Raw genomic sequence first — 27937 nt, 5'->3', positions numbered from 1 at the left:
CCTGCGCCATCTCAGCCCAAGGTCTCTCACAGGAGCGCATCTCAGCAAGACGCAACTGGCTCCATCACCACCGAGAGAGGACACCGCCCACTGCCACTTCTATTTGCCACCCTCTGGGAGCACAAAACCACAACAGACATCTAAAAAGAGTGAGATCTAGAAATGCCCTGTGCAGTGGCTCTCAGAGGGGACCACTCCCCAAGCCCCCTCTGTAACAGGGTGGCCTGCCCCTTTACGGGCCACAAGGCCTGGGGCTAGCCAGCCCTGTTCAGTTAGCCCCACCTGTGCCATAATTAGTTGCCTCCCAGGACTAACTGGGGTCAGGTGACAGTCTGAAACACCTGGGCCTCATAACAGGCCCAGAGAACTCCGTTTGGAGGAGGAAGCCGGGGGGCAAGTTGAGTGGCTGTGGAAGGCCCTGAGGGAAGGGCTGGAAGAAGGAGGGGACTCCGGGAAGCAGCCTGGGAGTCAGCACTCTACCCCAGAGCAGAGAGACTTCAAGGTAGTCCAGAAGGCGCTGGGAGCGGAGTCTGGAGGTGGGTGGAAAGAAACCCAGGCAGGACAGAAGAACCTTTGCTTGTCTGACTTGTTCCCTTGGAAGGGAGCTGGAACTCCAAGTGACTGAGCCACGTGAATCCCCCAGACAGACAGAGGACCCTGGTGAGGAGAAATTGAGGGGGGGTTGCAGTGCCATGCTCTGCCAGCCGGGGGTGCTACCATTAAGGCCAAAACAGACTGCAGAGTGCCTCAGGGATCTCATTACACTGGGATGACAACAGAGCACATGAAATTCTATGTTGATAAATGCAAAGTAATGCACATTAAAAAACACAATCCCTACTCTGAAATCCCAACTCTATGTACAAAATGAGGGCGGGAGGAAGCAGGGGGTCGGAGCAGATAGCCCAGAACCGCTTAGAGAGCCCCCATACTGGAGCCCAGAGTGGAAGATGGACCTGAGTTCCCTTCCCAGCCCCTGAGGACAGTGGCACAGAAAGCCCTGGAGAGGGGCTGAAAGGCAATAAAGTCTGAATGCAGGCTGAAGACCTGATGTGTGGGTGTCCTTTTGGGCTGGACTCGGTTTGCCCCGGACAGGATGGGGCTATTGGTAGAGCCCCAGTTTTTTGCAAATGTGAAACAACATGGAAAAAAAATGGAAAAACCCATCCTGCAGCAGGGGCTCCTGTCCTGCAGGGCTGGGCCCAGCTCCCTGCTCCAGAAATTGCAACCGAGCATGTGGGGGTGCAGCATGACTCACTCAAATTCATCCTGGCCACCCCCACCCGTGTCGTCACGACTGAGGAGCAGCCAGGCCAACCTCAAGTGCTATGCACCAGGTTGCAATGCCCAGAGCAGGGAGCCAGCCCCATAGGACAGGAGCTGCTGGTGTGGGAAGAGTGCAGGGCAGGCTCACGTGCAACCCCCCCACCCAGGCCTCCCCACGCCCCAGGGGAGGACCTGACCCCCAGGGTAGGGGAATGCATAAAACCAAACAAGAAGAAATTTCCAAAAACGTATAACAAATGAAAAGCATTTCCCGGGGGTCTAGCCTCTTGCGGAGGGCCAGCCATGAGAACCAATGGGCCACCACAGGGCTGAAGCCCCTGTGAGCAGGGGACGGCAGAGGAGACGACCCTGCTGTTCCAAGCTCAGCTGGGTCAGGGTGAGCTACCCTTCTACACCGGGTCAGGTCTGAGTGTTACCCACTGGTCCCACAGCCTGGGTGTGCTTGTAGCAGAAGTGGGGCTTTCATGAAGTGCCCTCACACGTCTTTACACTCACTGCCAATCCCATCAGCTGAGGAGAAAGTCATTTGTCATCTGCTAGCAGCAGTGGGGCCAGGCTCACTGCTCTGCAATCTGACAGGGCAATGTCACCAGCCTGATGTGTTGCACAAGGCAGGAAAACCTGTTTCTGTTTCTTGAAAGGGCAGATGACCCAAGGGTCATTGTGGGGCGGGTGCTGGGCTACGCTGACTCAGCCTGGGGCACTTTGGCTTAGAAAGGAGGGCAGTGTTAAGCCTCAGATGCTACAAAGGAGGGTTTTTAGTGCACTCCCCTGCTCTTCCAGTAAATAACAGCCCAGTAGCAGCCTTACAGACCGGGGGAAAATACCCCCCGGCCAGGGTTTTGCCCTGGAGGCCAGCTCTGCAAGAGACAGGGTAGGGAAGGGGATTCACTTAAAATGGCTCTTTGGTGAAATCCAACCCAGACAGAAGTGAACTTGTCCGGAGTCCCCAGGTAAGCGATCAGAGGGGGAGACCAAGCCAGCGGAAGCACAGAATGAAGCTTGTCTCCTTTCCATTCACCCCCGCTGGAAATACTGCCACACCCTCTGCTCGGGGATGTCCTTAGCCCTCTAAACCCAGCACAGACACGAGTCACGCAGGCAGCAGAGAGCAGGCTCCTGTCTCAGGGAAGGGAAAGGGCTGCACCGACACAGCTGAGCTACCCACGCAGCGCAATGCACTAGAGAACATTTCCAATGAACGCTGAGAGGCCCTGGCCTTTACCAGATCACATTTCCTGTAGCAGCCTCCACACACGCAGCACTGTCCAGAGAGCCCCTCACACACCAATGAGAAATGGAGAGCTTAGAGAGAGGGAGGGACTCGGAGGCAGATGAGACAGCAAAAAGGAAAGAGCACCCCTCAACTGGGGAATCCCAGGGGCTGTCTGCCCCTTTTTGGGAAGCCCTCCCTGGCCCTAGCCCTGTGCACATCCACCAGAGTGAGCACTAGAGCAGACAGGGCACAAGCGTTTTTACCTGCTCTGCCTGCACTAGCACTCACCACAGCAATAGTGAAGAGGGAGAAACAGTAACAGGAACTACCTGCTCTTTTACCTGCTCTGCCTGCACTAGCACTCACCACACCACAGTGAAGAGGGAGAAACAGTAACAGGAAACTTGGAAATGGCAGAGATGCTTAATGACTTCTTTGTTTCGGTCTTCACCGAGAAGTCTGAAGGAATGCCTAACCTAGTGAATGCTAATGGGAAGGGGGTAGGTTTAGCAGATAAAATAAAAAAAGAACAAGTTAAAAATCACTTAGAAAAGTTAGATGCCTGTAAGTCACCCGGGCCTGATGAAATGCATCCTAGAATACTCAAGGAGCTAATAGAGGAGGTATCTGAGCCTCTAGCTATTATCTTTGGAAAATCATGGGAGACGGGAGAGATTCCAGAAGACTGGAAAAGGGCAAATATAGTGCCCATCTATAAAAAGGGAAATAAAAACAACCCAGGAAACTACAGACCAGTTAGTTTAACTTCTGTGCCAGGGAAGATAATGGAGCAAGTAATTAAGGAAATCATCTGCAAACACTTGGAAGGTGGTAAGGTGATAGGGAACAGCCAGCATGGATTTGTAAAGAACAAATCATGTCAAACCAATCTGATAGCTTTCTTTGATAGGATAACGAGCCTTGTGGATAAGGGTGAAGCTGTGGATGTGGTATACCTAGACTTTAGTAAGGCATTTGATACAGTCTCGCATGATATGCTTATAGATAAACTAGGCAAATACAATTTAGATGGGGCTACTATAAGGTGGGTGCATAACTGGCTGGATAACCGTACTCAGAGAGTTGTTATTAATGGTTCCCAATCCTGCTGGAAAGGCATAACGAGTGGGGTTCCGCAGGGGTCTGTTTTGGGACCGGCTCTGTTCAATATCTTCATTAACGACTTAGATATTGGCATAGAAAGTACGCTTATTAAGTTTGCGGATGATACCAAACTGGGAGGGATTGCAACTGCTTTGGAGGACAGGGTCATAATTCAAAATGATCTGGACAAATTGGAGAAATGGGCTGAGGTAAACAGGATGAAGTTTAACAAAGACAAATGCAAAGTGCTCCACTTAGGAAGGAAAAATCAATTTCACACATACAGAATGGGAAGAGACTGTCTAGGAAGGAGTACGGCAGAAAGGGATCTAGGGGTTATAGTGGACCACAAGCTAAATGAGAGTCAACAGTGTGATGCTGTTGCAAAAAAAGCAAACATGATTCTGGGATGTATTAACAGGTGTGTTGTGAGCAAGACACGAGAAGTCATTCTTCCGCTCTACTCTGCTCTGGTTAGGCCTCAGCTGGAGTATTGTGTCCAGTTCTGGGCACCGCATTTTAAAAAAGATGTGGAGAAATTGGAAAGGGTCCAGAGAAGAGCAACAAGAATGATTAAAGGTCTTGAGAACATGACCTATGAAGGAAGGCTGAAAGAATTGGGTTTGTTTAGCTTGGAAAAGAGAAGACTGAGAGGGGACATGATAGCAGTTTTCAGGTATTTAAAAGGGTGTCATAAGGAGGAGGGAGAAAACTTGTTCACCTTAGCCTCTAAGGATAGAACCAGAAGCAATGGGTTTAAACTGCAGCAAGGGAGGTCTAGGTTGGACATTAGGAAAAAGTTCCTAACTGTCAGGGTGGTTAAACACTGGAATAAATTGCCTAGGGAGGTTGTGGAATCTCCATCTCTGGAGATATTGAAGAGTAGGTTAGATAAATGTCTATAAGGGATGGTCTAGACAGTATTTGGTCCTGCCATGCGGGCAGGGGACTGGACTCGATGACCTCTCAAGGTCCCTTCCAGTCCTAGAATCTATGAATCTACGAATACTGGTGGAGCGGCAACGGGGCAGGGATGATTTCCTATCAAACAGCAGTGCGCGCATGAGGCGAGCGGGGCAGGGGCAGGAGCCCCAGTCTGGAGCAGAGTAGTGCAGGGGAGGCAGGTGGCTAAGAAGTTCCAGGCGAGCAGGGCAGGAAGGCAGAGCTCTGGGAACAGGAGGAAGGTATTTGATTGTATTTGGAGACAGGAGATGAGGGGAGAGCGAACAGGATGCCCTGGCAAAGGCTGGAGGAGAAGTGGTCCTGCTCCCAGGCTCCCGCATCCTGGACCACCTGGAGTCGAGGGTGGGGGATTTAGGAAGAATGAGGGGGAATCCCAACGCCCCCTTTGCTGCTGGACTCACTCGGCTCTTTTGCAGCTGATGTCCCGCGGGAATGCCGGTGTGGATGTGCACGCACCAGCACGAGAAGCACATCTGCCCCCAGACTTGGGGCTTCAGCAGCAGTGAGGCAATCGCCCTGAACGGGGATCTCCTCAGGAGCCACGGTTAGGGTGGATGCCCCGGCGTGTCCCAGTGACAGACAGTCACGGAAGTGTTATTTGTCTTATGGTAGCACCTAGAGCCCTAGTCAGGGTCCAGACCCCACTGCGCTAGGCACTGTACAAACAGAACACAGAGTCCCTGGCCCAGAGAGTTATAATCTACATATAAGATGAGACATTAGGTGGATACAAATAGACTGACAGTCGAGGAGGAGGAAACAAGAGGACATTGATCAGCACAAGCTGTGCTCTCAGCACATCAGGGCCCACCTGTCAAGTATTTTGTAGGCATCAAGGCAAAGGAGAGCGTTAAGGACGTGGAGGAGGAAACGAGGTGGCTTTGCGGATGTTTACGGGAAGCTCCTCCCCAGAGTGAAGGGCAGCACAGGAGAAAGCAGGAAGGGGCTTGTTTGAAAATTCAACAAGCGGGTGATGGAGGCTGGAATCTTGAGTTGATTGGAGGCAGGACCCAGCCTTTCAGTACTGACTGAGAGGTGACAGGTAGTCTGGGGACGGTTGAAGGGCCTTGAAAATGTAAACAAATAGCGTATGTCTGATGAGCTGGAGAAGGAGGAGCCAGCGTAGACATGCAGGGGGACGGTGACACGGTCAGAGCAAGGGGCTGGGACAACGATCCGGGCAGCAGCATTCCGAGTGGACAGCTGCAGGGCAAGACGGGGTGTGTGACAGCCAGAGAGAAGGATGCTACAGTGAGAGAGATGAGATGGTGAGAACCCGGGGAAAAGTTTAGCTGTGTGGATGGAGAGGAAAGGCGGGATCTTAGAGACACGAAGCAGAAATGTTGTGCGTGATCTGTACGGTCTGGACGCGAGGCTCTAGAGAGAGGTCTGAGTTGAAGAGGACACCCAGGTTACACGCCTGCGTGACAGGCTGAATGGTAGTGTTGTCTACAGTCATCAAGAAAGGGGGTAGCAGGGTGGGTTTGGGGAAGGGTGGCGATTAAGAGCTTGGTTTTAGCTAGGTTGAGCTCGAGCTGCCGGCTAGACATCCATGAGAAGAGGTCACAGAGACAGGCCAAGATTTCAGTCTGGACAGAGGGAAACAGGTTTGGGGCAGAGAGGTAGCTTCAGCTCCCAGCTGTGTGCTGAGGACTGACATTTGTGAAGAGGATCCCCCAAAGAACACCCAGAGGGAGCGATTAGAGAGGCAGGAGGAGAACCAGGAGAAGACAGTCATGAAAGCCAAGGGAGGACCCCATTTCCAGAAGTGCACGGTCAACTGTGCTGAAGGCGGCCGACAGGTCAAAGAGAGGAAATGGCGGTTCTGAGCTTTAGCTAGGAAGAGGTCATGAGAGACTTTGGGAGCGCTGTCTCAGTGGAGAGTAACGGGCAGAAGAGAGAGGCAAGGGTTTAACTCAGGACGCTCTTCAGCCTGAGGTATCCAGGGCTGGCAGAGATGAGAGGGGAGGAGTCAGTCAGTGCAGAGGGAGATGGAGTCAGGTGGCATCTCCACAGAAATGATGTGACGGTTAAAGCTGGGAAAGTCCAAGTCGGTGCTTCCAGAGGAGGAGAAGAGCGAAGATGGAGCCTTCTGACAGCATGTAGCTGTCAGTACTCAGAGCTGAATGAGTAAAGCCTCCATCAGAGAGTTAAAAGTAGAGGTTAGAAAGGTGAGTTACATCCAGAGAGGAGAGTGCTGTAGACACCGGCCTCTTGGCCGAGGCATTCATGGAGGACAATGGCCAAGATCTCAGTCCGTATCTTTAATGTGCTCCATGGCCTGGGCCCAGCGCAGCTAAAAGAGCCTAACGTTCCAGGATGAAGACCACAGTCGACAGCTCCACTCCTCTGGCGCAATGGACTCCATGCAGTAAGGGTAAAACTCGGCTGTGCAGGAGACAGAACTTTCTCAGGGCCAGCCCGAGCCTGTGGAATGAACTCCCCCACAACCTATGGACCATCCTAAACCTCCCCACCTTCCACTTCAAGAGCCAGGCACATTTCTCCAACCTGCCTTTGCTGGCAGACACAGAGCAATGAGTATATTTAAACTACCCATACAAAGCACCCCCCTGCACACACTTCTCCCCTGATGAGAGGATGAGAACAAACACCCCAGAACAGATGTTGGTCATGTCGTTTCATACAAGGCACTCAGACCCTGCAGTGATGAGCACTATATAAGAAAGGACATAGAATAAAGGTCAGGTTGGGACACAGAAGGATGTGGGGGTGAGAAAGGGAAAGCTGACATTCCTGTTTACCTAACAGAACTCTGCTTCTCCGATGCAAACGCAGCTCCTTCTCCTCACTGGCCTCGCCGTACCCTGGGAGTCAGACAACCCTTCAGAATTCCCGTCCCACCAGACATCATCTTATACAACAGCCAGGAACTTATACATCTTATACAATCGCCAGTCAGAAACACACACAAATCTCTACACTCTGCTGTTCACACGCTCACAGCGGAGACTGAGGACTTTATCACCTGAATTATTTTGCAGAATCCCTCAGTGCTGTCTCATCCTGAGTCACTGTACATGACCCAGAAGCCCAGCCTGTAAGCAGAGAATGGCTGCTGCCCATGACGCTCCCAGGGAAACCTGACAAGTGTTTGTAAAGACTGTGTGAGAACATGGACACTTGTGACTGGTGGTGGGGGACCACCACAGGCCTCTGGAGGCCTCCCGTCATCCCCCGAGCTGGGAGAGTGCAGCGCTGCCTTCCACACGGTCCCCAGTAGCTGCCTCGCCTGCATCGGAGGAACCCTCCTCTAAGGGTGAGAAGAGAGTTCAGGCTCCAGGGTCTATTCAGTCCTTGGCTACTCTGCTGAGACTGCCAACAAGGGGGTCAGTTGGGGCCAGTCTAATGGCGGGTCCCTCCTGGGGGCATCGGCTCCACAGGGCTAGTCCCACATGGGCCCCCTAAGCAGCCATGGGGTGGGAGATTTCAGTCATGAAATCCTCTTCTGGAGGCAGGGTCAGAAACCAGGTTGGGGAGGCACAGGCCTGGGCAACTCCTGCCTCAAAAGCGGCTGCGCAAACGGGGCCCCTTCCTTTGGGGCGGTGGGACAAGTGGAGGGCCCTACCAGGGGTGCAGAAACCCCAATCCTGAGGCACAGAGGGAGGGGCTGGGGTGTGGGGGTGATGCTGACTGACCCTGGAGAGGAGGGGGTAACTGTCCTCTTCAGACCCTTCCTGCCACGACCCCCCGTAATCTCCAGTACCTGCCCTCTCCCCAACCCCCTCAGTACTTACCCCCCTTCCCAGCTCCCCCAGTACATGTTCCCTCCCAGGCCCTCCGCTTCCTACCTCAGTCTCACCTGACCCCTCCGCACTGCTTCTCCCCCACCCCGGGCCCCTCCTCCTCCCCACCCCCTCAGTTCTTATCGCTGCCAGCACCAGCCTGCCTTGCCCCCACCCCCTCAGGTCATATCCCTCCAGTTCTTACCCCTTCCCCACCCCGCCCCCCAAGTTCTTACCCCCTCCCCACCGCGGCCCCTTTGCCCCACCCCCTCAGGTCATATCCCTCCAGTTCTTACCCCTTCCCCACCCCACCCCCCAAGTTCTTACCCCCTCCCCACCCCGGCCCCTTTGCCCCACCCCCTCAGGCCATATCCCTCCAGTTCTTACCCCTTCCCCACCCCGCCCCCCAAGTTCTTACCCCCTCCCCACCGCGGCCCCTTTGCCCCACCCCCTCAGGTCATATCCCTCCAGTTCTTACCCCTTCCCCACCCCGCCCCCCCAATTCTTACCCCTTCCCCACCCCAGCCCCTTTGCCCCACCCCCTCAGGTCATATCCCTCCAATTCTTACCCCTTCCCCACCCCACCCCCCAAGTTCTTACCCCCTCCCCACCGCGGCCCCTTTGCCCCACCCCCTCAGGCCATATCCCTCCAGTTCTTACCCCTTCCCCACCCCACCCCCCAAGTTCTTACCCCCTCCCCACCCCGGCCCCTTTGCCCCACCCCCTCAGGCCATATCCCTCCAGTTCTTACCCCTTCCCCACCCCGCCCCCCAAGTTCTTACCCCCTCCCTGCCCCTTTGCCCCACCCCCTCAGGTCATATCCCTCCAGTTCTTACCCCTTCCCCACCCCGCCCCCCAAGTTCTTACCCCCTCCCCACCGCGGCCCCTTTGCCCCACCCCCTCAGGTCATATCCCTCCAGTTCTTACCCCTTCCCCACCCCGCCCCCCCAATTCTTACCCCTTCCCCCACCCCAGCCCCTTTGCCCCACCCCCTCAGGTCCATATCCCTCCAGTTCTTACCCCTTCCCCACCCCACCCCCCAAGTTCTTACCCCCTCCCCACCAGGGCCCCTTTGCCCCACCCCCTCAGGCCATATCCCTCCAGTTCTTACCCCTTCCCCACCCCGCCCCCCAAGTTCTTACCCCCTCCCCACCCGCGCCCCTTTGCCCCACCCCCTCAGGCCATATCCCTCCAGTTCTTACCCCTTCCCCCACCCCGCCCCCCAAGTTCCTTACCCCCTCCCCAACCCCGGCCCCTATGCCCCAACCCCCTCAGGCCATATCCCTCCAGTTCTTACCCCTTCCCCACCCCGCCCCCCAAGTTCTTACCCCCTCCCTGCCCCTTTGCCCCACCCCCTCAGGTCATATCCCTCCAGTTCTTACCCCTTCCCCACCCCGCCCCCCAAGTTTCTTACCCCCTCCCCCACCGCGGCCCCTTTGCCCCACCCCCTCAGGTCATATCCCTCCAGTTCTTACCCCTTCCCCACCCCCGCCCCCCCAATTCTTACCCCTTCCCCACCCCAGCCCCTTTGCCCCACCCCCCTCAGGTCATATCCCTCCAGTTCTTACCCCTTCCCCCACCCCACCCCCCAAGTTCTTACCCCCTCCCCACCAGGGCCCCTTTGCCCCACCCCCTCAGGCCATATCCCTCCAGTTCTTACCCCTTCCCCACCCCGCCCCCCAAGTTCTTACCCCCTCCCCACCGCGGCCCCTTTTGCCCCACCCCCTCAGGCCATTATCCCTCCAGTTCTTACCCCTTCCCCACCCCGCCCCCCAAGTTCTTACCCCCCTCCCCACCCCGGCCCCTATGCCCCACCCCCTCAGGCCATATCCCTCCAGTTCTTACCCCCTTCCCCACCCCCGCCCCCCAAGTTCTTACCCCCTCCCTGCCCCTTTGCCCCACCCCCCTCAGGTCATATCCCTCCAGTTCTTACCCCCTTCCCCACCCCGCCCCCCAAGTTCTTACCCCCTCCCCACCGCGGCCCCTTTGCCCCACCCCCTCAGGTCATATCCCTCCAGTTCTTACCCCTTCCCCACCCCGCCCCCCAAGTTCTTACCCCCCTCCCCCACCGCGGCCCCTTTGCCCCACCCCCTCAGGTCATATCCCTCCAGTTCTTACCCCTTCCCCACCCCGCCCCCCAAGTTCTTACCCCCTCCCCACCGCGGCCCCTTTTGCCCCACCCCCCTCAGGTCATATCCCTCCAGTTTCTTACCCCTTCCCCACCCCGCCCCCCAAGTTTCTTACCCCCTCCCCACGCGCGGCCCCTTTTGCCCCACCCCCTCAGGTCATATCCCTCCAGTTCTTACCCCTTCCCCACCCCCGCCCCCCAAGTTCTTACCCCCTTCCTCACGCCGGCCCCTTTGCCCCCCATCCCCTCAGGCCATATCCCTCCAGTTCTTACCCCTTTTGCCCCACCCCCTCAGGTCATATCCCTCCAGTTCTTACCCCTTCCCCACCCCGCCCCCCAAGTTCTTACCCCTTCCTCACCCCGGCCCCTTTGCCCCACCCCCTCAGGTCATATCCCTCCAGTTCTTACCCCTTTGCCCCACCCCTGCCCCTTTGCCCCACCCCCTCAGGTCATATCCCTCCAGTTCTTACCCCTTCCCCACCCCGCCCCCCAAGTTCTTACCCCTTCCTCACCCCGGCCCCTTTGCCCCACCCCCTCAGGTCATATCCCTCCAGTTCTTACCCCTTTGCCCCACCCCGGCCCCTTTTGCCCCACCCCCTCAGGGCCCTGCTCCCGCCCAGCCCCAGGTTCTTGCCCCCCCGTACCCACGCTCCGGCGGGCGTCCGTGTGGCGCAGGGCGAGGCGGAAGAGCGGCTCCCCGCCGGGGCCGGGCCCCGGGCCGCACGCTGAGCTGCAGGCGGAGCAGCGCGTCCCCGGCGGCCGAGGCCCCGGCGGGGGGCGGCAGGAGGCCGAGCGGCCGCGCCGCCCAGACGCGCACGGACATGAGCACGGTGGGGGGCGGCGCGGGGCCGCTGGGGGGGCCCGGGGGCCGGCGCGCCCGGCAGAGCCATCGCCGCCGAGCCGAGCCGAGCCGAGCCGAGCGGCCGCCGCACTTCCGCGCCGGCCGGCTGGAAACACGCCCCGGCCGCAGCGTTCCGGGCGCGCTGGGACACGGGCTAGGGGCCCCGAGGCCACCCGGGGGCAGGGACGTGCCGCGGAACACGGCCCCACGCGGGCGTGTGGAGCGGGGCGTGACCACGGCTGGGCCGGACAGCGGCCCGCGGGCCCGGCAGTGCGGCCCGGTGCGGGGGTAGCCAGTATTTCAGGCCACGGGCAAGCACATGCAGTGGGGCACTAGCCACGGGCACGTACAGTGCGGCCCGGGTCCCTGGGTAGCCAGTATTTCAGGCCACAGGCGGGCACCTACACAGGGGCACTGGCCGCAGGCGGGCACATACAGCCGGCCACGGGCACGTACTGTTGGCCACGGGCCTGTACAGTGCAGCCCGGTCCATGGGTAGCCAGTATTTCAGGCCACGGGCGGGCACCTGCAGTGGGGCACAAGCCACGGGCACATACAGTACAGCCCAGTCCATGGGTAGCCAGTATTTCAGGCCACAGGCGGGCACCTACACAGGGGCACTGGCCGCAGGCGGGCACATACAGCCGGCCACGGGCACGTACTGTTGGCCACGGGCCTGTACAGTGCAGCCCGGTCCATGGGTAGCCAGTATTTCAGGCCACGGGCAGGCACCTGCAGTAGGGCACAAGCCACGGGCACGTACAGTACAGCCCAGTCCATGGGTAGCCAGTATTTCGGCCACGGGCAGGCACATGCAGTGGGGCACAGGCCAGGGGCACGTACAGTACAGCCCAGTCCATGGGTAGCCAGTATTTCAGGCCACAGGCAGGCACATGCAATGGGGCACAGGCCAGGGGCTGGCAGTAGAGTGGGCCACGGGCACATGCAGCCGGCTACCTTTGCACATGTGAAGCGGGACACAGACCATGGGTGGATAGTACAGCACGCCGCGGGCAGGGACATACAGGGGGACGCAGGGCAGGGACAGACACATACAGCAGGACACGGGTGCGCACGTACAGCAGGGCGTAGGCCACAGGTAGGTGCAGTAGGGCACATGCCCTGGTCTGGCAGCAGGACACATGCCCAGACTTGCTGCACAGTCACTTTGGCACAAGGTCTCCCCACGTGCCAGAGCATCGCAGGGGTCCAAAAAAGATTGTTCCGATCCCACCTCCAAGCTGCCGTCTGCCATGACGTCTACAAAACACTTGACCATGGTTCAGCTGCTGGTGTGCTGAGGAGACCAGTGCCTGCCATGCTGACCACTGGCGGCTGAGTGTTTCCTTGGGCTTCCCTGTCTGTCACCTCTTGTCTTACCCATAGATTATAAGTTCTGGGGCAGGGACTGTCTTTCAGTTCTGTTTGTACAGTGCTAGCACACTGGGGGCCTGGTCTGTGACTAGGGCTCCTCGATGCTACCGGAATAGAAATAATAGCGAATTAGAACTTCCATGTAACCTAGACTCAAATACTCCTGCTTCGTGGTACAAACCAGCCATGGGGTGACAGGGTGTAGGGAGGAGCTTTCTTCAGGGGCATGTTCACAGCTTCCAAGGCCAGAAGGGACCATTCTGATCAGCCTGTCTGACCTCCTGTGTGGCAGGCCAGAGGACTGCCCCAAAACAATTCCTTTTAAACTAGAGCAGATCTTGTAAAACAATCCTACCTTGATTTAACAGTTGTCAGTGATGGAGAAGCCACCACGCCCCTTGGTAAATTGGTCCAATAGTTAATTACTCTCACTGTTAAAAATGTATACCCTATTTTCGGTCTGAATTTGTCTAAGCTTCAACTTCCAGCCATTGGATCGTGTTAGACCTTCCTCTGCTAGATCGAAGAGCCCATTATGGACTAGTTATTACTTAGTCCTGCCTTGAGTGCAGGGGATTAGACTAGATGACCTATTGAGGTACTTTCTAGTCAAAAACTTCTGTGATTCTATGGTTATTAAATATTTGTTCCCCTGGTAGGTAATTATAGACTGAGATCAAGTGACCCCTTAACTAGGGTGACCAGATGTCCCAATTTTATAGGGACAGTCCCGATATTTGGGGCTTTTTCTTGTATAGATGTCTATTACCCCCACCCCCTGTCCCGATTTTTCACACTTGCTGTCTGGTCACCCTAGCCTTAACCATCTCTTTGTTATGCTATAACAGATTGAGCTCCTTAAGTCTATCGCTATAAGGCAGGTTTTCTAATCCTTTAATCATGCTCATGGCCCTTCTCTAAACCCTCTCCAATTTTTCAACATCCTTCTTGAACTGTGGGCACTAGACCTGGACACAGGATTCACACCAGTGCCAAGACAGAGGTAAAATAGCCTCTCTACTACTCAAATTTCCCCTGTTTATGCATGTAAGAATCACATTAGCCCTTTTGGCCAGAGCGTCACACTGGGAATTCATGTTCAGCTGATTATCCACCATGACTCCCAAATCTTTTTCAGAGTCACTGCTTCCTAGAATAGAGTCCTTATCCTGTGATTATGGCTGTGACAGTCTGTATCATAGAATCATAGAATATCAGAGTTGGAAGGGACCTCAAGAGGTCATCTAGTCCAACCCCCTGCTCAAAGCAGGACCAATTCCCAGCTAAATCATCCCAGCCAGGGCTTTGTCAAGCCGGGCCTTAAAAACCTCCAAGGAAGGAGACTCCACCACCTCCCTAGGTAACGCATTCCAGTGTTTCACCACCCTCCTAGTGAAATAGTTTTTCCTGATATCCAACCTGGACCTCCCCCACTGCAACTTGAGACCATTGCTCCTTGTTCTGTCATCTGCCACCACTGAGAACAGCCGAGCTCCATCCTCTTTGGAACCCCCCTTCAGGTAGTTGAAGGCTGCTATCAAATCCCCCCTCATTCTTCTCTTCTGGAGACTAAACAATCCCAGTTCCCTCAGCCTCTCCTCATAAGTCATGTGCTCCAGACCCCTAATCATTTTTGTTGCCCTCCGCTGGACTCTTTCCAATTTTTCCACATCCTTCTTGTAGTGTGGGGCCCAAAACTGGACACAGTATTCCAGATGAGGCCTCACCAATGTCGAATAAAGGGGAACGATCACGTTCCTCGATCTGCTGGCAATGCCCCTACTTATACAGCCCAAAATGCCGTTAGCCTTCTTGGCAACAAGAGCACACTGTTGACTCATATCCAGCTTCTCGTCCACTGTGACCTCTAGGTCCTTTTCTGCAGAACTGCTACCTAGCCATTCGGTCCCTAGTCTGTAGCAGTGCATGGGATTCTTCCGTCCTAAGTGCAGGACTCTGCACTTGTCCTTGTTGAACCTCATCAGGTTTTTTTCGGCCCAATCCTCTAATTTGTCTAGGTCCTTCTGTATCCGATCCCTACCCTCTAGTGTATCTACCACACCTCCTAGTTTAGTGTCATCTGCAAACTTGCTGAGAGTGCAGTCCACACCATCCTCCAGATCATTAATAAAGATATTAAACAAAACCGGCCCCAGGACCGACCCTTGGGGCACTCCGCTTGAAACCGGCTGCCAACTAGACATGGAGCCATTGATCACTACCCGTTGAGCCCGACGATCTAGCCAGCTTTCTATCCACCTTACAGTCCATTCATCCAGCCCATACTTCTTTAACTTGGCGGCAAGAATACTGTGGGAGACCGTATCAAAAGCTTTGCTAAAGTCAAGGAACAACACATCCACTGCTTTCCCCTCATCCACAGAGCCAGTTATCTCATCATAGAAGGCAATTAGGTTAGTCAGGCACGACTTCCCCTTCGTGAATCCATGCTGACTGTTCCTGATCACTTTCCTCTCCTCTAAATGTTTCATAATTGATTCCTTGAGGACCTGCTCCATGATTTTTCCAGGGACTGAGGTGAGGCTGACTGGCCTGTAGTTCCCCGGATCCTCCTTCTTCCCTTTTTTAAAGATGGGCACTACATTAGCCTTTTTCCAGTCATCTGGGACCTCCCCCGATCGCCATGAGTTTTCAAAAATAATGGCTAATGGCTCTGCAATCTCACCCGCCAACTCCTTTAGCACCCTCGGATGCAGCGCATCCCGCCCCATGGACTTGTGCACATCCAGTTTTTCTAAATAGTCCCAAACCACTTCTTTCTCCACAGAGGGTTGGTCACCTTCTCCCCATGCTGTACTGCCCAGTGCAGCAATCTGGGAGCTGACCTTGTGCGTGAAGACAGAGGCAAAAAAATCATTGAGTACATTAGCTTTTTCCACATCCTCGGTCACTAGGTTGCCTCCCTCATTCAGTAAGGGGCCCACACTTTCCTTGATTTTCTTCTTGTTGCTAACATACCTGAAGAAACCCTTCTTGTTACTTTTAACATCTCTTGCTAACTGCAACTCCAAGTGTGATTTGGCCTTCCTGATTTCACTCCTGCACGCCTGAGCAATATTTTTATACTCCTCCCTGGTCATTTGTCCAATCTTCCACTTCTTGTAAGCTTCTTTTTTGCGTTTAAGATCAGCAAGGATTTCACTGTTTAGCCAAGCTGGTCGCCTGCCATATTTACTATTCTTTCTACACATCGGGATGGTTTGTTCCTGCAACCTCAATAAGGATTCTTTAAAATACAGCCAGCTCTCCTGGACCCCTTTGCCCTTCATGTTATTCTCCCAGGGGATCCTGCCCATCTGTTCCCTGAGGGAGTCAAAGTCTGCTTTTCTGAAGTCCAGGGTCCGTATTCTGCTGCTCTCCTGTCTTCCTTGTGTCAGGATCCTGAACTCGACCATCTCATGGTCACTGCCTCCCAGGTTCCCATCCACTTTTGCTTCCCCTACTACTTCTTCCCTGTTTGTGAGTAGCAGGTCAAGAAAAGCTTTGCCCCTAGTTGGTTCCTCCAGCACTTGCACCAGGAAATTGTCCCCTACACTATCAAAAAATTTCCTGGATTGCCTGTGCACCGCTGTATTGCTCTCCCAGCAGATATCAGGGTGATTAAAGTCTCCCATGAGAACCAGGGCCTGCGATCTAGCAACTTCTGCTAGTTGCCAGAAGAAAGCCTCGTCCACCTCATCCCCCTGGTCTGGTGGTCTATAGCAGACTCCAACCACGACATCACCCTTGTTGCTCACACTTCTCAACTTTATCCAGAGACTTTCAGGTTTTTCTGCAGTTTCATACCGGAGCTCTGAGCAGTCATACTCCTCTCTTACATACAACGCAACTCCCCCACCTTTTCTGCCCTGCCTGTCCTTCCTGAACAGTTTATATCCATCCATGACAGTACTCCAGTCATGTGAGTTATCCCACCAAGTCTCTGTTATTCCAATCACATCATAGTTCCCTGACTGTGCCAGGACTTCCAGTTCTCCCTGCTTGTTTCCCAGGCTTCTTGCATTTGTGTATAGGCACTTAAGATAACTCATCGATCGTCCCTCTTTCTCAGCATGAGACAGGAGTCCTCCCCTCTTGCGCTCTCCTGCTTGTGCTTCCTCCCAGGATCCCATTTCCCCACTTACCTCAGGGCTTTGGTCTCCTTCCCCCGGTGAACCTAGTTTAAAGCCCTCCTCACTAGGTTAGCCAGCCTGCTGGCGAAGATGCTCTTCCCTCTCTTAGTTAGGTGGAGCCCATCTCTGCCTAGCACTCCTCCTTCTTGGAACACCATCCCATGGTCGAAGAATCCAAAGCCTTCTCTCCGACACCACCTGCGTAGCCATTCGTTGACTTCCACAATTCGACGGTCTCTACCCCGGCCTTTTCCTTGCACAGGGTGGATGGACGAGAACACCACTTGCGCCTCAAACTCCTTTATCCTTCTTCCCAGAGCCATGTAGTCTGCAGTGATCCGCTCAAGGTCATTCTTGGCAGTATCATTGGTGCCCACGTGGAGAAGCAGGAAGGGGTAGCGATCCGAGGGCTTGATGAGTCTCGGCAGTCTCTCCATCACATCATGTATCCTAGCTCCTGGCAAGCAGCAGACCTCTCGGTTTTCCCGGTCGGGGCGGCAGATAGATGACTCAGTCCCCCTGAGGAGGGTGTCCCCGACCACCACCACCCTCCTCCTCCTCTTGGGAGTGGTGGTCGTGGAACCCCCATCCCTAGGACAGTGCATCTTTTGCCTTCCAATCGGTGGAGTCTCCTTCTGCTCCCTTCCCTCAGATGGGTCCCCTTGTTCACCCTTTTTACAAAGCTATAATAGATTTTGTTCACCCTTTTTACAAAGCTATAATAGATTTTGTACAAAGTATGCCTTATGAGCAGAGCCGGCTTTAGGCAGATTCCCCTGATTCGGGTCCCACGCCCAAAAGAAGAGCGCCTAATTTAGGCACCTTTTTAATGTTTACTCACCCGGCGGCGCTCCGGGTCTTCGGCGGCATTTCGGCAGCGGGTCCTTCAGTGCCGCGGAAGACTCGAAGCGAAGACCCGGAGCACCATGTGAGTCATCCCTGCCGGGGCCCTGTCGAAACTATTCAAATCGGGCCCCGCACTTCCTAAAGCCAGCCCTGCTTATGAGGTATAATTTGAAAACTCATAATATGCTGATCATTATTGTCCTGGTAAAATATGTGTGGCAACGTCGTTTGTAAAGTGATAAGATTCTACTATATAACATTTGTGAGACATATTCCAAGTTTAGAAGAGCAGGTACAAACCAGTTCCTTGAAGACAAAAGGCAAACTGAGGCCTCAGCCAGGTGTCAACAAAATCAAAATGGACTATCACCTGGTTAAGTGGCTGTTCTTTGGCAGGAAAAAGGGTGTGAGTCAGAAATGTACATGTTGGCAAAGAAACAGCTGGAGGTTCCTGTCCCACAGACTGCTGTCTCCTGAACCTCAGCTGGAGGTGACTTTCAAAGAAATAGAGCTATAAGAAAGGGGAATAGAGGCACCAAAATATCTCTCCCTTCATCTCTTCTCATGGCATCAACAACACCTGAAGGACAAGGAAATTAACACTGAACTGGGGGAGGGGTCCTGACTGAAAGGATTCCAGTCAGCAAGACTGCTAAGGCCTGTGGTGAGAGAAACCTTTGCTTTGAATTCACTTAGCTTGTTAAGTTAGGTATTAGCTGCATTTTACCTTTTATTTACTTTGTAGCTGTCACGGAGTGTGGGGGAGACCTGGCCCTGCACCCCCGGCTTCCTGTGATTCACCGTGACTCTCAGCCAACCAGTAAAACAGAAGGTTTGTTTAGCTGACAGGAATACAGCCCAAGACAGCTCTTGCAGGTACAGACAACAGGACCCCCTCAGTCAGATCCATCTTGGGTAGGGTTACCATATTTTAATTCAGGCCTGCACAACATGCGGCCCGCGTGGACTCACTGTGTGGCCCGCGGGGGGTGAGTAGGCAAGCAGGAGGCTGAGGAGGCAGGCGGGCAGTGGCAGGGGGTGAGGAGGCGGGCAGTGCCGGGGGGGAGGAGGCGGCTGAGGAGACAAGCAGGCGGGCTGTGGCGGGGGGGTGAGTAGGCAAGCCGGAGGGCTGAGGAGGTGAGCGGGGGGCAGTGGTGGGGGGGCAGGTGAGTCGGCGGCAGGGGAGGAGGCAGCTGAGCAGGAGGGCTGCGGCGGGGGTGAGTAGGCGAGCTGGGGGGAGGGGCTGAGGAGGCAAGTGGGCAGGCAGTGGGGGGGTGCAGGTGAGCCGGCGGCGGGGGAGGCGAGCAGGTGGGCAGGCAGTGGGGGGGTGCAGGTGAGCCGGGAGCGGGGGAGGCGAGCAGATGGGCAATGGCGGGGGGGCAGGTGAGGTGGGGGTGGGGGGCTGAGGAGGCGAGCCGCGAGTCGGTGGCGGACCTGTTCTACTGATCTGGTCTGGCTCCCATCCCCTCTCCAAGGGTTGCAGCTGTCCAGAGGTGCTGCCTTCCACGCCTTCCTCATTCACACCTCATTCATTCAACAGGGCAATTGATTACCAAGTGAGGGGAAGATCTTATTCTACTTCTAGCAAAAAGACATTTTTCTTTTACCTTAATTATACTACCTTAGGGGCCCGCTATAACATATTACCAAGGTTCAATACCGCTGTTTGGTGGGGTGGCACTAGGGAAGGAGGGTTTGTTTCCGCGGGGCGGGCGGCGCTGAGGGGTGTTGTTTCAGGGGGGCTGGGTGGCGCTGAGGGGTGGGGTTCGGCGGCGCTGGGGGGGGGGGGTTCGGCGGGGCCGGAGGGTTTCAGCCCTCAGTTGTTTTCTTTGGAGTAATATGGCCCTCACCGCTTTACGAGTTGTGCAGGCCTGTTTTAATTAAAAAAAAGGAGGACACTCCACGGGGCCCTGGCCCCACCTCAACTCCGCCCCGCCCCCAAGTCGCCGCCCCAACTCTGCCCCCTGCTCCTCCCCCTCCTCTGCTTCCCGCAAATCAAATGTTCGCGGGAAGCCTGAAACAGGGAGGCAGCAGGTAAGCTGGGGCGGGGCGGGGTGGGAGGGCGCGGTCCAGTCCGGCCCCCCCGGCTGAGCGGCTCCCTCGGGTGGCCGGCTGGCCCCGGCCAAGAGGCACTGGCCCCGGCGTCTCCGTCCCAGCTCGGCTCGGGCCCCAGTTCCAGCCCTGGCCGAGCGGCTCCGGCGCCGGCCGGCAGCTGAGCACCCCCAGCCCCAGTCCCAGCGGCTCCGGCCCAGCTCGGCTCAGGCCCTGGTCCCGGCCAAGCGGCTCGGGCACCGGCCCTGGCCAAGCACCGCCGGCCCCAGCGGCTCCAGCTCCAGCTCCGGCTCCAGCCCAGACCCAAGCCCCACGACCCCTCCCTATTTTCCCGGACATGTCTGGCTTTTTGGAATTTCCTCCCGGATGGGGATTTGAGGTCCAAAATGACGTATGGTAACCCTAATCTTGGGGGGGGGGCAGGGTGGCCAGAGCTCTGTCTGGGCACTCCTCCATTTTCCCAGCCAGCCCCAAACTGAAAAAACTCCAGCCCCTCCTTTCACCTTGGTCTCTTTCTCGGGCCAGGAGGTCACCTGATCTCTTTGTTCTCCAACACCTTCAGTTGGCACCTTTGCAGAGGAGGGGCCCAGGCCATCAGTTGCCAGGAGACAGGGTGTCAGCCATTCTTTATGCAGACAGCATCACACTGGCCCCCTAGGGCTCTGCAACAATCACACACCCCTAGACACTTGAGAAATGCATAGGGGAAACTGAGGCACCCACACAGCACTCAGAGGAAACATTAAGCACAGTCCCACTTTGTCACATCTCTCCCCCCTTTGAGACTGAACTGAGCAGGGTCACTTTAGCCAGTGACCTGGGGAAGTTCGAACCCACCAACGTTCCCATGGATGCCCCAGCACCTCTCCCCTTCCTTGGTGGGAGTTACACCAGGCCCTTCCAGTTTCATGCCCTCCTGTGGGTCTGTTGTGCTTGATGGCACTCGCAGGCCGCATGTGGGAAGGTTTATGTGGCCTGTGCCCTTTTGCCACCCCAATACCCCTGGGGTTCAAACTGAGAACAGGTCTTCTCCCAGTGCGCTGGTCTGGAGGGTTGCGATTCGGGCTCTCTTGGTTAAGAGCCCCCATCTTGACCTTGGCCAGCTCTGGGCTTGGGCAGCTGCTCCCCACCTTGTGGCCCCGGTACAACACCTCTGCCATCCCCACCTTACACCTTCCAGCTTTTACCGTCAGTCCCACCTCCTTGAGGCAACCCAGCACCCTCTTCACCTGGGCCATGTGTTCCTCCCAGGTCTGGCTAAAGACACACATGTCATCGATGTACACCAGGGCCAAGTTCTTCATCCCCCTCAGTAACCGATCCACCCAGCGCTGGGAGGTGGCTGATGCCCCCTTGAGGTCGAAAGGCAGGACCAGGAACTCAAAGAGCCCCAAAGGGGTGGTGAAGGCAGATTTCAACCTGGCGTCTGGGTCCAAAGGCACCTGCCAGTCGCCCTTGGTGAGATCCATAGTAGAGAGGTAATGAGCCCCCCGCCCACCTAGCTTGTTGAGAATCTCCCCAGGCCTAGGCATGGGGTAGGCATCGGACACGGTGATGGTATTAAGCCTCCGATAGTCCCCACAGAACCAGATCATCCTGTCTCCCTTGGGGACCAACCTCACGGGTGAAGCCCATGGGCTGTTAAATGGCTGGATCACCTCTAAAGCCAGCATGTCCTTGACCTCTCTCTCCAGGTTCTGGGCTGTTTTCCCAGTGACTCTGAATGGGGGACTCCTGATGGGAGGATTGTCTCCCATCTCAGGGAAGAAATCCATCGGGGGTCTTCCCCCTTCTCTTCCCAATCCTCGCTTTCCAGGTCTAGGGGTCCCCTCACTCCCCTCCCATACAGCAGCTCGAAAGGGAAGAACCCTTTGGATTCCTGGGGCACTTCCCCGTACCGCAAGTGGGGTAGGTACTTGTCCCAGTCCTGCGGAGGCTGATTTATAAGAGTCCTCAGCATCATCCGCAAGGTCCCATAAAATCTCTCCACCAGCCCGTTGGACTGAGGCTGATATGCAGAGGCCCAGGTGGGCCAGACCCCACATTTCTCCCACAAGCCCTGGAGCAGGGCTGACATGACATTGGACTCCTGGTCTGTAAGGACCTTGCTGGAGATCACCACTCTGCAGAAGAGGGTCCTCGGTGGAGGGCAGATCCCCCATCCCTGGGTAGCGGGTGGCGAAATCTGTCATCACCAGGATGTATTTCTTCCCCGACTGGGTTGCCTTGCTGAGAGGTCCCACTATGTCCATAGCCACCTTATGGAAAGGCTCCTCTATGATGGGCAGGGGCTTCAAGGGGACTTCACCCTTATCCTGGGCCCTCCCCACCCTCTGGCAGGGTCGCAGGACCTGCAGTTCTGCTGGACGGCATCACAGACTCTGGGCCAGTAAAAGTTCTGCAGCAGCGGCTGCCTGGGGCGCTGGATCCCCTGGTGTCCCAAGAGAGGGACATCCTGGGCCAGGTACAATAGCCTGCGGTGATACTTCTGGGCCACCACCAGCTGCCTCCTGCTTCCCCACAGTTCTACTTCCCCTTGGGGAGCCCATTCCCGGTACAGGAATCCCTTCTCCCACAGGACTCTGTCCCTGCAGCCTTCCCCAAGGGGGTTGCAGCGCTGTGGCCAGCAAGTTCCCTCAGCTTCTCCAAGGAGAGATCCTTCTGCAGCTCGGTCTGGAATTCAGCTGCTGGGGAAGGGAGTGGGACCTGCTCCCTCTCGCTGGCTGGGCCTGGGGTCACAGCCCCCCGAGCCCTGTCCCTGGTAGCCCCTTCCCTGCCGTGGAATCACTTCCCAGCAGCACGTCTGGACCAGGCAAACCTGGTTGTCAGCTGACCTGCCCTGCCTGTGTCCCCCCCCACTCAGCTGGGGTCTCAGCTCCCACCTTGCCCAGCACTGTCCCTGTTGTCCCAGTGGGGGCAGGCAGTGAGCTCTCTGCTCTCCTTACAGCATCAGAGCCAGCGTGAGCCCCCTCCCCTGTGTGCAGGGGGGCGGGGAGCATTTCTCCAACACACTCAGCCCCAGGGGTCTGGTTACAGGTAGGCAGGTATCCTGAGCCCTGCAGCTCCTCCCCCCGCCAGCCAGGTCATTTGCATTTTCACTGAACATTTCCATCTTAGCCAATTGGTTCCCTGGATTCAAATTCAAATCCTCGGCCGTTACAGGAGTGGGGCCTGGATCCTGTCCCAAAGAGACACAGTCACCCCCCAACAGGACCTCATAGCCGATATCCTGGAGAACCCCAACGACCAGCCAGCCCGACCCCTCCTGGGTCTGCACAGGGATCCAGGCCATAGGCAAGGCGAGGGCCTTCATCCCGGGGACCTTTCCCCAGGTCACACAGCCCCTCAGCATCTGTGGCTGCACCACCCGGGGCCCGACAACAGTTCTGTCTGTCCCAGGGTCTCGCCACCCCAGGCATGTCTCCCCATTGACCACCACCTTCCGCTCCCAGTGAGGGTCCGAAGGGCCTGAGCCCAGGAGACTCCACGCAGACATGTAGGCCTGGGCCAGGAGTGAGAGCCTGTCCACCATCCACCCATCTGGCTGACAGCGTCTATGGCCTTGGGACCCAGCAAGGGAGCTAGATACCGGGGCTTTTCCGCAGGGTCCCCCTGATTTAAATCACCTGCCTGCTCGAAGGCCGTGTGGTGGGCATCCACATCCCCCCCCCCCCTTAACCAGGGGCAGCAATTTAGTGTTGAGGTTCCCTGCGGAACTGGCAGCCCGGGGTCTATCCCCACTCACCCCTGGGGAGCCCCCTATGCCTCTCCGCTCCACCAGCGCCAGTCCATGCTGCGGCTGCTTCTCCTGCAGCTTTTCCTCGGGCTCTCGCTGTCTCTCATGGTCCTCTCACTCTCTCAGACTCAGCTCCAGTCCCATCCGTCTCCGATCCCCTGATGGGGAACCCGATCGTGAAGACCCCCGTCTGGTTGGGGACAGGACTCTTGGGGATGCCTGGCTACCACTCCAGCTGCTCCCAGATCCTCTTGTAGCCCCGTCTGGGTCAGGAATCTGCTCCTTAGAGCGGTCCTTGTCCTCCAGCTGCACGATTGACTGGGCCTTGGTGAACTTCCCAATGCGTAACCTTCTCTTTTTGTACAGGATCACAATGTCCTTCTTAAGGAGATGGTGATAGGGCCATCACTCCGCTGTTCCCCAGGTGCTTTGGACTCAGAGGCCTGTGTGCTCTCAGCTCCCCATGGTTTCCAGGAAGAACCCCTAGTGTGCCAGCCCTTCTCCAGGTCACCACCTCTCTCCCAGGGTCGAGCCGCAGACTCCTCTGCCCCTGAGACTGCTCGCCGCAGTCCCCAGGGGGACCCCGTTACTGCAACAGTCCTTCTTGCTGGTCACACACTCCCAGGGGCTAAGCGTAGCTCCTCCGCCCCCTGAAACCACCCCTCTCTGAGCCTTCAGCATGCCTGGTCCTTGTTAATCCCCCTTTGTTTTACTGTTCCCCAGTCACTTACTGCAGGAAGCGCCACCCACGGGGTGCAGTAGATCCCACCACTGCCACCAGTTGTCATGGAGTGTGGGGGAGACAAGGCCCTGCACCCCCGGCTTCCTGCGATTCACCATGACTCTCAGCCAGCCAGCAAAGCAGAAGGTTTATTTAGACGACAGGATCACAGTCCAAGACAGGTCTTGCAGGTACAGACAACAGGACCCCCTCAGTCAGGTCCATCTGGGGAGGAGAGGGAAGGGAGGCCAGAGCTCTGTCTGGGCGCCCCTCCATTTTCCCAGCCAGCCCCAAACTGAAAAAACTCCAGCCTCTCCTTTCGCCTTTGTCTCTTTCTCGGGCCAGGAGGTCACCTGATCTCTTTGTTCTCCAACACCTTCAGTTGGCACCTTTGCAGAGGAGGGGCTCAGGCCACCAGTTGCCAGGAGACAGGGTGTCAGCCATTCTTTATGCAGACAGCATCACACTGGCCCCCTAGGGCTCTGCAACAATCACACACCCCTAGACACTTGAGAAATGCATAGGGGAAACTGAGGCACCCACACAGCACTCAGAGAAAACATTAAGAACATTCCCACTTCATCACAGTAGCCAATTCTGACTTTTATGCCTCATTATTTGTAGTCATTTAAAATCTATCTGTAGTTAATAAATTTGTTTTATTGTTTTATCTGTAGCAGTGTGTGTTTGAAGTGTTCGGGTTTCTCCATATGAGATAACAAGGTTTTTGCGTATAATTTTCTGTTAATGAAATGACAGACTTTCTAGGAGCTTGTATTGCCCAGGAGGTCACTAGGCAGTACCAGATGCACATTTCTGGGGGAAAGTCTGGGTCTGGGAGTTTGCTGCTGTTGCCCTATAATGTAATTCAGGATTGGCTGGCTAGAGCACTCATTCGGTATAGCTGGGAGTGATTTACATGCTAGAGGCTGTGTGGGCGGACCAGGAGTGGTTGTTGTCATAGCGAAGCAGTGTAAAAGGCACCCCAGGTTGGAGAATTGAGACACAGCTTTCCGTCAGTCCAGATTGTACCCTGGGTAATGTCACAATGGCCTACAGTTTTTGTTCCTAGATGTCTGACCTCACATTTGGCCGTTTTAAAATGCATCATGTTTGCTTGTGCCCCCCCAGCTTATCATGTGATCCAGAGCACTGTATAACTAACCTGTCCACTTCATTATTTACTGCTCACAAATGTTAGTGCACAAATGTTTGCCCAGCCCAGGGGTTCCTTGCACCTGCCTCGGAAGCATCTCTGACAGGCTACTGCCAATGACTAGATACTAACATAGCAGGACCACACTGGCTGTTATGAACTGCTTTGTCATCGTAATAAAAGCATAGAGTAGTTAATTGGCTAGCTTGTATGTGCACCACTGGCCGGGTCGAAGAGAAGCAGAACTGCTCCAGTGTGTGTCATGGGCCCTATGCTGATCCCTGCTAAAGGAGATTCCTCTGTAACTCAACTAGTAGAGGCCTATGCAGGAGGAGCTAGGTCACTGCAAAGTTGTGAGTAGCCACAGCATGTGCATGTTACAGCGGGCATGTTCTCCATTAGGAGCTCACAGAGTGTGGCTGGGAGCACAGTAGACCTGTCCAATGCAAGCCCTCAGAGTCAGCCTTGCAAACATTCATTCTTGCCTATGCTGGTCTGGCAACATCAGAGGAAAATCATGTTTGCTCAGTTGGGGCTGAAACCTCACACCTGCCCACCCCCATTTTCCCCAGTCAGGGTCATAACCCTCTTGATTTCTTGTTGGTAGAAAACAAAATAGGAAGCACCAGTGCTTGGGCTTATCTCAAATGTGGACATGAAATGAATACGCCAGCCTCCGGGAAAAGAATGTCCAGGTTCTGATTTGCAGAGTGTCAAGCTCCCATCTAACTGCCATACAACAATTAAAGATGGCACCAAGTGGCCGTTTTCTCACAGTTTCCTTTGTTCCTGGGGCCATTTCCGGGCGGTTGGCTTTTTTCATTTTTTTTTTTTAAATTCCTTCTTCCCTTCCACTTCTTCCCTCGAACGTCCCCAGTTCTTGGCTGATCTGTTACTGGGATGGGTGATGTGGGCCTTCTCAAAGAGGTGGGCCTTGCATTCTGATTGGAACATGGTCAGGTTCATTTTCAGCTGCTCTCCTAGGTGTCCCATAGCTGGGTCCTGCAGCGGGAAATGCTGTGTTCCATGCCCCTGCCTTATCTCAGTTCTCGGTTCAGTGTTCCTGTAGAGCGCAGCTGTCTGTGAGGCTCACAAGTGGCTGCGTAGTTTTTGAAGCAGCTCAGACCATTCAGTACCTTGTAAATCAGGACCTAACTTTAAATTCACTCTGGGAAGAGCCAGCCAGCCGCCATCTGTGTGGTCTGCACTCTGCTCACACCTCTTCTGGCTAGTGCAGCTGCTTTGTGCTAAGTTTCAGCTTCCTGCTACCACCCTAGGGTGCAAAGGCCCTTGCCTGAGAGGAAAGGGTGTGGGCTGCTACATCCCATGCCAGGGATAGGCCAGCCTGAGAGGCTAAGGGCTGCTAACAGCTGATGGAAAGGACGGGTCCCCCAAGGGGGGAGAGGAGTTATTGGGGTAGGGGTGAAATAAGGGTGGGGAATTGATAGGGAATGTGTGGAACTGACCTGGGCTGGGGCAGATCTGGCTGGTGGGTGAACCTCTCTCTGGGGAAGTGAAGAGGTGCCTGGGCTGCTCCAGTCAAGGTAAGGAGGACAGGCCACTCCCTGGGGTGCGGTGTGCCTAGGACACACCTATGGGGGGATGCAGGGGACTGACCCCTCCCCAGGGAGGGGTGCCTGGCATGCACCTGTGGGGGGATGCAGGGACTGAACCCCTCCCCAGGGAGAGGTGCCTGGGATGCACCTATGGGGGGATGCAGGGGACTGACCCCTCCCCAGGGAGAGGTGCCTGGGATGCACCTATGGGGGGATGCAGGGGACTGACCCCTCCCCAGGGAGGGGTGCCTGGGATGCACCTGTGGGGGGATGCAGGGACTGACCCCCTCCCCAGGGAGGGGTGCCTGGGATGCACCTGTGGGGGGATGCAGGGGACTGACCCCCTCCCCAGGGAGGGGTGCCTGGGATGCACCTGTGGGGGGATGCAGGGGACTGACCCCTCCCCAGGGAGAGGTGCCTGGCATGCTCCTGTAGCGGGATGCAGGGACTGACCCCCTCCCCAGGGAGAGGTGCCTGGCATGCACCTATGGGGGGATGCAGGGGACTGACCCCTCCCCAGGGAGGGGTGCCTGGCATGCACCTGTGGGGGGATGCAGGGGACTGACCCCTCCCCAGGGAGGGGTGCCTGGGATGCACCTGTGGGGGGATGCAGGGGACCGACCCCTCCCCAGGGAGAGGTGCCTAGCATACACCTGTGGGGGGATGCAGGGGACTGACCCCCTCCCCAGGGAGGGGTGCCTGGCATGCACCTGTGGGGGGATGCAGGGGACTAGCCTCCCCCGGGGAGCCGGGGCAGGGACACGCCCCCTGAAGCCTGTGTTCCCTTTACCCCTCTCCGCCCCATGTCTCCCCGCCCTGAGCAGCGGGTCGAGGCTACCCGCACTTGACTGACAGCGGCTCCGTCTTTGTCCCAGGCAGCCAACCAGGGCCCGGGAAGCCACAGCCTATCAGATGCAGGCTCTCTCCCGTCGGTAGGCGGGTCTGTGCGTTTGATTCGCATCCGTTCTAGCCACTGCGGGGATATGAGTGCGGTGATTGGCCTGTCTCTCCTCCAATAGGAGTGGGCGGACCGAGAGGGGCAGCGGGTCAATCGCGGCTCGGGGGGCGGAGCTCTTGT

At 56.1% G+C, this 27937-nt stretch overlaps 1 protein-coding gene across 2 annotated transcripts in view; it reads right to left on the bottom strand.

The window, feature by feature from the left end:
* Nucleotides 1-11425, bottom strand: part of SHARPIN (SHANK associated RH domain interactor) — a 49638-nt gene extending 38213 nt beyond the window's left edge. Inside the window, exon 1 of one of the 2 annotated variants that reach the window (XM_065582285.1) lies at nucleotides 11089-11425. In XM_065582285.1, the coding sequence (XP_065438357.1) occupies nucleotides 11089-11334 (246 nt within the window). In that variant the 5' untranslated portion in view covers nucleotides 11335-11425. Of the gene's footprint in view, nucleotides 1-7335; nucleotides 7473-11088 lie in introns of those variants that run through there. The other variant, XM_042861291.2, reaches the window with a different exon arrangement.
* Nucleotides 11426-27937: the final 16512 nt, after the last annotated feature.

Source organism: Chrysemys picta, chromosome 2, assembly GCF_011386835.1.
Source record: "Chrysemys picta bellii isolate R12L10 chromosome 2, ASM1138683v2, whole genome shotgun sequence".
NCBI lineage: Eukaryota > Metazoa > Chordata > Testudines > Emydidae > Chrysemys > Chrysemys picta.
The sequence above is the reverse complement of the archived record's forward strand: the minus strand, read 5'-3'. Positions and strand labels throughout refer to the sequence as shown.